General features: G+C 49.4%; 3 protein-coding genes across 3 annotated transcripts; all 3 read left to right on the forward strand.

The window, feature by feature from the left end:
* Positions 1-40: 40 nt before the first annotated feature.
* On the forward strand, positions 41-2,135 carry EJ05DRAFT_43733 (uncharacterized protein). The gene is made up of 3 exons (XM_033741782.1): positions 41-104; positions 166-487; positions 532-2,135. The coding sequence occupies exons 2-3, from the start codon at positions 338-340 to the stop codon at positions 2,017-2,019; spliced, it is 1,638 nt and encodes a 545-aa protein (XP_033606033.1). The 5' UTR covers positions 41-104; positions 166-337; the 3' UTR covers positions 2,020-2,135.
* Positions 2,136-2,466: 331 nt separating this feature from the next.
* EJ05DRAFT_496396 (uncharacterized protein) lies at positions 2,467-3,600 on the forward strand (the record flags this gene model as incomplete). Its single annotated transcript, XM_033746383.1, has 2 exons — positions 2,467-2,963; positions 3,018-3,600. 2 exons carry the CDS (start codon positions 2,467-2,469, stop codon positions 3,598-3,600), a joined length of 1,080 nt encoding a protein of 359 aa, XP_033606034.1.
* Positions 3,601-6,949: 3,349 nt separating this feature from the next.
* On the forward strand, positions 6,950-9,290 carry EJ05DRAFT_496397 (putative beta-glucosidase L; the record flags this gene model as incomplete). Its single annotated transcript, XM_033746384.1, has 3 exons — positions 6,950-8,173; positions 8,223-8,781; positions 8,866-9,290. The coding sequence occupies 3 exons, from the start codon at positions 6,950-6,952 to the stop codon at positions 9,288-9,290; spliced, it is 2,208 nt and encodes a 735-aa protein (XP_033606035.1).
* Between the last annotated feature and the right edge of the window lie 918 nt (positions 9,291-10,208).

Genomic DNA, 10,208 nt, shown 5'->3' on the forward strand with positions numbered 1-10,208 from the left:
GGGATTATACACATCCATACAACTATTTAACTTATGACAGCATTACGTAGAATGTATCATGGATGTCGCATAATTCTGGATAAGCTGGAGGCTCGTAACCCAGAGTAGTAATTAATCTTGCAACATTGTCCTTATGAACCCGCACGCTAATTCGGTATTACCTAGTGTCCATCTATAGCAGTGATTAATACCTAGTTATTACACCCTAGACCCTGCCCTGCTCTTCATTCACTCTTGCTAGTTCTCTTGTCCTCATCACCATACACCGCGAGCCACCCCCGCTCCCTCTACGAAGCTTGCGATAAACAGTAATTACCCTTTGTTGTTATGCAACATCATGGAGAATGCCCCTATCGTCATCGCACACTCGCATGCACGAACCGCCGCATCAGAGCTGTCCAGAGCAAACCCCTCAGCTGCCACTACAGAACATGAACTTGCGGCCGAAGAGTTCTCCAAGGCTGCAGGAGCTACTGGAGATGTAGAGGTAGGTCTCATGAAGCTTCGAGGGAGCTGGTCTAAGCAGCAAAGGCTCTGCGTATTCTCAAACTCCTAGAAGAGTACCATCACGATCTCGCCAAAGCCATCAGAGCAGAACCGCGCCCTGCAGCACATACCAAAGCTCACTATGACTCGTCGACAGGTCTCACTCTGACCGCGGCACCCAACTTTGTTTCCACCACTGAACAGGAATCTTCGCCATCGCCATCGCCCTCGCATTCTCGCGCCTCTGCGCCCAAAGCCTCAAGTCGCCAGCGTCCAAGAGATCTTGCTTCGTCGATCGCCAGCAATCTCGCATCTGCGCGAGGAATCCCAGGAGGCCAGCATCGTAGAGGTGCACCCGTGTCTCCTACTGTTACCACTCACAATGTTGCTGGGAACGCGTCGTCCACTCGAGGGAAACAGAAGAGAAGGGACTTGTCACCCTCCTCGGCCGTGGTAGCAACTCGAAGGCAGCTAAGAGGCGGCGAAGATCTCGACATACCAAAACCTATTGTCTCTAGTGCGCAGAATACAATCCATGGCGGGGGTTATGATGGCCTGTCATCGCAGCGGGATACAGCCTTTCATCGTTTCTACACCAACTTTGAAGGCTACTTCTCAAGTCTTACCGCCCCTCTGGTATTCGCCGGATTCCCCTTGAGTGGAACGACAAGTGGTCCGACGCCAAAGGGCGATCCGGTGACTCTTCACAAGGGGAAGTATTCCGAATCCACTACCAAAACTGATGAACCTGATATCACTAATATATTCTCTCGTGCTACACTCCGAGCCGTACAAGGCGCCCCCGGGAATGGCACTGCAGCAGAATCCTTCTATCACGTCCCTACATCTGGTGGTACAACATCATATGCGCAGATGTTACGGCAAGATAGAAGTGCTGCGGAGCCTCGTGCTTCTGCATCTACTGACCACGACGAGTTTGTAGATGCATCTGAGACACCATACCCCCCCTCACCGCAACACTCCAGACATGGAGCAAGACTCTCGTCAAGCATCCTTCGAAATACTCCGCTGGCTGGCGGTAGGAATATACGCGGGAAGACTCAGGAAGAACTAGAGCTCGAGACTAAGCAACAACGAGAGATTATCGACAACCTTAGCAAACGACTTCTCCTGTTTGAAACACACTCGCAGTCACAACGTTTAGCACTCGCACAGTCAATGCACTCTCAGCGTCCACCGTCACGTTCGGGAGACAAACGTGATGCTACAGCAGATGTTCCCCCTGTGCCGCCTCTTCCAAAAGCTGTCGAAAGCCCGTACATCGACACTGATGCTTCGACAAAACCTAGTGTGGTAGACTCTCAGGTTGACGAGCTGCAGGCTTCCATCGTGGCTTTGCAACGAGAGAACGCAAGGCTGGCTAGGGAAAGCGAGAAACGCGCGGCTGTCATCACTCAGTACAGACAGAAGTGGGAGGGCTTAAAGTCTGCTGCGCGGAAGCGACAGAGGGAGTCAACAGCAATGGACCAAAGTACTTCAGTCAAGGACTTGAAGACCAATCCGCACACATGATATTGATAGTTCCCTTTACTTTTTCATCGGTTGATATACACCTAATGATTACGTGATATATGTCTTTATCAAGTCAAGTACCACACGTACGTGGCGCTAGAAAGCCCCGCCACGATGGATAACATCGCAGTTAGATTGTCTAGCAGAACTCATGTGATTACCTCTTAAAACTCTCCCATGGCCATATTTCAGTCAGGCGACGAACCTAGGTAGCTCTCAACTGTCACCCTCCCACCTTGCTTGGCGGCCCGTGTGAAGTGCCCCGCACAGTAGTGGCTAGGCACCTGCACTTCTGGGACCTGACATGGATGACTGCGTGATACATTGGTATAATCCAACACCACCACCACATCCCCTAACCTGCAAATCTACTCGTTTTTCGTTTTAAAGTACACAAGGATCATACTACTGCAAGGACTACACGACTTCAACAGAACAAGACCCAATATGGCTGCTTACGCCTATGCACGATCGCTCGCTGACAAGCTTCGCGAAACGTACGCATTCACCGCACATACCTCCACATTTCGTGACACTGGTAAAATCACATATGAAGAGTTCGTGGCTGCTGGAGACTTTCTGGTCTACAAGTTTCCTTCCTGGGCTTGGTCGAAGTCGCCTTCGTCTAAGCGTGACGATAAACTTCCGGAAGACAAGCAATTTTTGGTCACAAGAGGACTGCCGTGCCATCGGAGAGCCGCAGATCTAGCTGGCCATGCGGGCAACGATGAGACCGTAGTTGGAGATGGTCTGGGTGGTGTTGATGGCGATGGGGATGGTTGGCTGAGGACAGGTGGCATGGGAGACAGTGAGGTGCGCAAAGTGGGAGAGGTCAGGACGATGGACGACACTGGCAAGGTCGAAGATCACGTCGAAGAAGAGGAGATTCCGGACATGGAAGACGAAGACGACGACGCCGCCATCATCAGAGATACCAGAGAATCGTAAGGCTCTCCTGGCAATGGAACGTTACAATGCTGACATGACTTGTGTTACAGCTCGACCCGAACCTACAATCTTTACATCACATATTCGCGTTACTACCACACCCCTCGAACCTGGCTCTCCGGCTATTCGTCTTCTAACAAGCCTCTTGGTAAAGGTGAAATAGAAGAGGACATTATGGGCGACTACAGAAACAAGACTACTACCCCTGAAGACTTTCCATTCTTCGATAGCGTCAAGATGCTTTCCATACACCCATGCGAACACGCCAATGTCATGAAGGTGTTGCTAGACCGTGCAGACGCTGCACTCAAATCGAAATTAGCTAAAATGAAAAGAGGCGAAAGGCCAAAGGGGGAACATGGTCTCGAGGGACTCGTGGAAGACACCAAGAACCTGACCATCAAGGACAAGAGCAAAGGCCGTGAAGAAGGCGACGAATGGGAAATTCTACAAGCAGAGGGCGGGACTGAGGAAGATGAAGATGAGGTCGCGATCCGTGTTGATCAATACCTCATTGTCTTCCTCAAGCTTATGGCCAGGTTCGCATATTCCTCAATTGAGAGGAGACTGCCAGCTAACATAGTGTCAAGTGTCACTCCAACCATCGAGCATGACTTCACCATGGCCGTGTGATAAAGGACAGAGCGACCCCCAAGGTGGTTGATGAGGTTTGTTCTTCTATGGCATGTCAAGCGTGATGTAAGCGTTTACGTGAATGTAGATCAGAGGACCAAGATCAAATAAATATCAAACAATGGACAACATGCTTTGGCACCTGTATGGAGAAGCTGCTTCTGGCAAAGGCGTGTGAGATTAAGGCTGCAAGCTGCCATCTAAGGTACGTTCTCCCTAGGTACCATGCACCTGTAGGCCGGGATCGGTGCCTCCCTGCCTGTGGTTAATTATGTACCTAGGAAGGTAGTAAACTAATTAGTTGTAGTACAGGTGCATCAATAATAATGAATCCATTCCAAATTAGCGCTTTAGCGAACTTAATATAAACACGTGATTCACCCACACTCTAGACATGCATCGAAACTTAAACATCTGAGAACAAAGTAGTATTGTTCCCCTGTGCAACCAAGATTCCCCAAGGGTATGAACGAACAAGTACTCGACGAACAGGTGCGGTTGCGGTGTCAGATACGGCGGACTATTGCACAATGATACGCGATCTCACAACATTGCTCTGGAACGAGCTTCAAAGTAAGTCTCAAAGCCTGATACCAACAGAGATAGACCGGCAGTATGTGTTCGATGAAAGAAATTCTTGGCAGCTTTCCAGTCGCCGACAATGACTTCGAGTTTCTCTTACAGAACACAGATTCCCCGTTAACCTCTCGGAAGCATTGTGTCGCGGCATCGACAAAAAAGAAGAGACGAAGCGTCAGCGTGTCATTGCCAGAGCTATAGTCGGGGCGATCTCAACCGTCGACCATTTCAGGTATTCGGAACGTCAAGCGGTCCATGTGACCATGCCAGCGAGCAAGAAGGCATCAGATTCACATGCATCTATCGTGACTCGAAGCAGAACCGAGAGCGTATATCGAACCGTCAGGAGCGTGAGGATAGGTCTGGGGCGAGGGGTGAGGATGAGACGCATGAGATGCATGAGACGCATCCGTACACCTGTAGAAGAAATATCAAAATTAAATTTCTTGGTGCAAGCGGCCAATGTCTTAGCGACCTATCAGCATACACCTACCTCTTCATCGCAACACCACAGGCGGAGAGCTTGCTACTGTCGTGAATACAATATTATCCACGGATACAGCGCCGCCAAAAATTGGGGATGTAAAGAGAAACGCCAATACCACCACCTGTTGCAGCCGTAACGTCGCCGAAGTCTGTGCAGAAAAAGAATCGAAAGCTATCCGGCGTGCAGTCTGTGGCGGCGCATCTGACTGTGGTACCTGTCCCAAAACGCCCGACAAAGCAGAGGGTCGAGCTGTCCCTCGGTCTAGGGTGTGTGACGCGCAAGGTAAAGGTACGATTATTGCACATTCATGGCGCACTAGCACTCGCCTATTGATGCCTCATAGTGTGATGTACTCAAGCCAGACTGCACACGATGCATGAAGGGAAGCGAGTTCTGTCATTATCCGCATAGTAATGGTACCATGAAAGCGCTAACGATGACTGCCCTTACTTCGCTTCCCTGAGGGAAAGATCGATCTAACACAAACCTGGGTCGTGTTTACTCCCGATTCCATCGTGAAGTAGAGCAAAACCATGATGGAAGAGTAGCGATATTGATGTGAAATTTGAGGCGCAGGCTCATACGACGTTGTAGGATTTGGGCATTAAAACAATGACGATATCCATAGACGGATGTAAGTAATATTTGTCGATCTTAGTGGCTGGTCCGCTACTGCTCACCTGCAATACTGAAGGCTTTATAGATACTATGATCGTAGGATTGGTGGTATTATGGACCTTAGCGAGTCACAACTTCGCACCAAAGAAATTACCCCAACAAAATAGGTCGAGCAGCCTTAGACTACACATTCGAGTAGAGCTTTCGACTGTTCCTCTCCATGAGTACTCCGGTAGCCAGATATAAGCACATACACATGCATATACATATACATATCGACGGCAACAATGCAATTCGGATCTCCACCTCTCACTGGTCTCTGTTTAATTCACTCACAATGGATCGAACCATCTAACCTGTCGCACTGTCGTTTCCCGGATCTTCCGGTACGAGAGTGATGGGATATAGCTGCAATCTGACCTTATATCACATACGAACAGGGATCCAGGGTTTCTGTGAGATTAGACAATCTTGTGCTACCTCAGATGATACCTACACGCTGATTGGCTGTGAGAGCTGACATGCAGACAGTCTAGAAAACAAAAGAAGCTTTATGATATCTTAGGCGGGAGGTCGGGTGTACTGACATGACATCCATGTACCGATCGTTCGCATGTATCAACACTAATCAATTATACGGCATCGCATACATCCATCCAAGCAAGCAGTCGCACCCGACCCCTGGCTATCCATGCTTACTTATCCACTGCCGACGGTGGTAAGTGCATGGGAGTACCTCTCGCGCGTAAGAATCCAAATCAAGCCAAACCGTGTTGAGTCTTGACGATCGACATGCGCTCGAATGATCATGCGCACTGTAAAATTAATGCTTAGATCAGTCTTTGATTCTATGATACAATCTGCCAACTGCCACCAGCCGCCTTACAGCAGGATCTTGGGCAGCTATGCAGCTGCCGTGCGAGTCCACCATCATCTGACTATGGGAACTGCGAGAGTGGTTACTTGGCACCGCTAAAAGTCGGGAAGAAAGCCATTAAAGAGTGCGGGGAAAGAAGAGAAGAAGATTGTATGCCCATCCACCTGGAAATGGGCTTACGACTCTTAATATCGCCTCTGGCATGGTGAATGTTAATGGGAATTGAAGCAGGGGTCCCAGTATCATCCATTTGGTTCACGACAACAACGACGATCCAGCAAAGTAAGAGCTTAAACCCGAAGCCTAAATTACAGCCACTGCAAGACAGTGGCCGAAACAGACACACATCATTGATAAAGTTGTAATAGCACTTAGTTTGCTACATCATCACAAAGTGTGGACGTCGACCACAATCCATCCATCTATGGCGACTGATTGGGCTCGATCGTTCCACCCTTGTATGCACTTCGACTTCCGTGAAAGCGACCCTGGCTTTCCGGCCCGCCAATCCATCTCTCTGATCCATGTGTGCCTCTTCCCATTGCACACTTTCTGGCCATGCCGTACCCACATGAACATGCTGTACAAGCACATTGTCACATTGGCTGAACATCTATTGCTGGTCACCTGCTTTTGTTTTAAGACAAACTTTCATTCTTGGCAGAGCATGAATTGCATGAGCCAAGCGACATGAGGTCTTGTGTATAAGGGGCATTTAAGAGGATGGATATTCCTACATCACAACTTGACATGACCGCTGCTCATCCTGGCGACTCTCCACCTACGATATGTGGCAAAGGGTAGTCCCGCTGCTGGCTCTTGCCACGCTGTCACAGGCTCTCGACTGGGACGCTGCATACGCGAAAGCAAACGCTGCCCTCACGAAGCTCACACAAGATGAGAAGCTTGCCATAGTCACAGGCGTCGGTTGGACTAAAGGTCCCTGCGTCGGCAACACCGGAAGCGTAAACTCCATCGGATATCCATCTCTTTGTCTGCAGGATGGCCCACTTGGCATCCGTTTTGTCGAAAAGGTCACGGCTTTCCCTGCCGGTGTCAATGCAGCCTCGACCTGGGACGTCGACTTGATTCATGAGCGAGGCGTGGCGCTCGGGGCCGAGTCAAAGGCTCTGGGGATCAATGTCCACCTCGGTCCTGTGGCCGGAGCTCTGGGTAAGATCCCATTCGGAGGGCGTAACTGGGAGGGATTCTCGCCGGACCCGTACTTTGCGGGCATCGCCATGGCCGAGACGATCAAGGGAATGCAGGAGTCGGGCGTCCAGGCGTGTGCTAAGCACTTCCTCCTGAATGAGCAAGAGAAGAATAGGGAGACAATGGACACGAGTGTAGACGACCGGACGTTGCATGAATTGTATCTCTGGCCGTTTGCAGATGCCGTCCATGCCGGCGTTGCGACCGTCATGTGTTCGTACAACAAGTTCAAGACCTTCTGGGCGTGCGAGAGTGAGGAACTGCTGAACCACACCTTGAAAGGCGAGCTTGGGTTCCGTGGTACCGTCATCAGTGACTGGAATGCACAGCACTCAACCGCGCTGAGTGCCAACACTGGCCTAGACATGACCATGCCGGGCACCGACTTTAACAATCCACCCGGCAGCGTCTACTGGGGCGTAAAGCTAGGGCAAGCCATTACGACTGGTGAGGTACCGCAATCAAGGCTCGACGATATGGTGAGGAGGAATCTGGCTGGTTGGTATGGGCTTGGTCAGGACAAGAACTATCCTCCAGTGACCTGGAACTCCTTTAACAACACTGGTGGAGGTCCGAACGTACAGGGTGACCACAAGAGAATCGCTCGCACCATTGCTAGGGATTCAATAGTCCTGCTGAAAAACATAAACAACACCCTTCCGCTAATAAAACCAAAGAGCCTGGCCATAGTCGGCCAAGATGCTATTGTGAACCCGGCTGGTGCAAATGCCTGCGCTGACCGTGGATGTAACATTGGTCATCTAGCCATGGGTTGGGGATCTGGCACGGCACAATTTCCCGTGAGTGTACCCCTTTGAATGTCGCGCCGTCATCTAACAGCCTACACAGTATCTCATCGCCCCTCTCGACGCTATTAGACCCCAAGCCATCGCCGACAATACAACACTTGCAACCAGTACGAGCGACGACCCTGATGCCGGTGCCAACGCCGCCCGAGATACTGAGTTTGCTCTCGTCTTTATAACCTCCGATTCGGGCGAAGGCTACATCACCGTCGAAGGTAACCAAGGCGACCGCCTTACACTCGACCCCTGGCACGACTGTAACGACCTTGTTGAGGCCGTCGCGGCTGTGAATAAGAAGACCATCGTCGTCGTCAACAGCGTCGGTCCAATCATCCTCGAGACAATCCTTGCCCAGCCCAATGTCCTCGCCATTGTATGGGCTGGCATCGCAGGCCAGGAAAGCGGAAACGCCCTGGTCGACGTGCTATACGGCGGCACGTCGCCCAGCGGCAAACTCCCATATACAATAGCCAGACGCGCCGCGGACTACGGCACCACTATTTTGCCTGGCACAGATACGTTCGACGAAGGCCTCTTTGTGGATTACCGCCATTTCGACAAAGCCGCCATCGAGCCCCGCTATGAATTCGGCTTCGGTCTTTGTACGTCTTGATTCCCCTTCGTCTTTCTGCAACAAGCCCTGCGACTCACTGTTTAATTCCACTAACACATGTCTCCCCTGATAGCATACAGCAAATTCACATACTCTACCCTCATCCTCGATCTTGACACGACTCCCGGACCCGCGCCAGGCCCAACCGGCCCCGGCGGGCCCCTCTCGCTCTTCAGTTCCATCGGCCACATCAGCGCAACGATCACAAACACTGGCCGTGTCGCCGCCGCCGAGGTCGCCCAGCTCTACATCACACTGCCAGCGTCCACATCAGCCGGGGAGGGAGACATACCCGTGCGGCAGTTGCGCGGCTTTGCAAAAATCAGCCTTGCACCCGGCGAGAGTGGGGTTGTGAGTTTTGTGCTAAGACGGAGGGATGTCAGTTATTGGGAGGCGACCAGTATGGAATGGGTTGTACCTCGGGGGGTATTTGGAGTAGTAGTTGGAGCGAGTTCGAGGGATCTGAGGTTGGAGGGTAGATTTTCAGTCGATGCGTAGGTAGGAATGAAAAAAATAGACTGGACTTCATAATTAATTATTCCTAGCTCTACTCTTACATAGTATAGAAGATAATCTAGAATCTCTGTTATACTATTCTTATTCATAAGATAACTTTGTCATATCTAGCTCATGTGAATTGTAACTATTATACCTGGTATATAGTATAGTATTACACTCTACTTCAATCTAACTTATTAGATATATATATCTAAAACCATATGTCTCTCTAAGAATACCCTAGAGAACTCTAGTTACTTAAACTTTATAACCTAGTAGAGAGGAATACGTAAGTATAAATTTATATATGTTTTGCGGGCGGGGCGCTTATCTCTTCCTCGCTACTCTTTATCTTTAAGTATAGATAGATATTCTCTTCGTGAAATGTATATCTTTTAAGTATAATAATAACTAAATACCGAATTTTCCTCTTTAGGACCTTAGGACCATTAACCCTACTCGGTTATCTCTCCTAATAGGACTAAGCTTGTAACCATGCTTAAAAAATAGTACCATGGCGCAAAAGTATATAGTGCTATCTACGTTAAGGATCGTATACTTATAATCTTTCTAATAGATATTTACCTATCTAAACGCCGGCTTATTGTTACCTAAGGAGAACGGGTGCGCCTATAGTAATAGTTGTAGTAAGCCATGGCTTTAATAACTATTTATAGAATCTATAAGAAACGTTAGGCCGAGATACCTAGTCCGCATAGATTGTATAATCGAAGGAACTCGGTCTAAGTAACATAACGTAATGGCTGTCCGGTATCTAGGCACGTTTAATAGGGCCTAGATAGAACGTATTATATAAGTAGTTCCTTCCCTTCTATCGTCGTAGCTCGGTTTACCTTTAGTTATTAAATAATTCTAAAGGTCTTTATATATTATAGAATCTACGTCCCGCTAGGAGTT

The sequence above is a fragment of the Pseudovirgaria hyperparasitica genome (genome assembly GCF_010093815.1).
Source record: "Pseudovirgaria hyperparasitica strain CBS 121739 unplaced genomic scaffold EJ05scaffold_1, whole genome shotgun sequence".
Classification (NCBI taxonomy): Eukaryota; Fungi; Ascomycota; class Dothideomycetes; order Acrospermales; family Acrospermaceae; genus Pseudovirgaria; species Pseudovirgaria hyperparasitica.

What these genes read in the sequence shown, in the direction of transcription:
- EJ05DRAFT_43733 (XM_033741782.1), top strand. Translation starts at nt 338, where the DNA reads ATGGAGAATGCCCCTATCGTCATCGCACACTCGCATGCACGAACCGCC. An exon ending in GAGCTACTGGAGATGTAGAG is followed by an intron (nt 488 to 531) that starts GTAGGTCTCATG and finishes TAAGCAGCAAAG; the next exon opens with GCTCTGCGTATTCTCAAACT.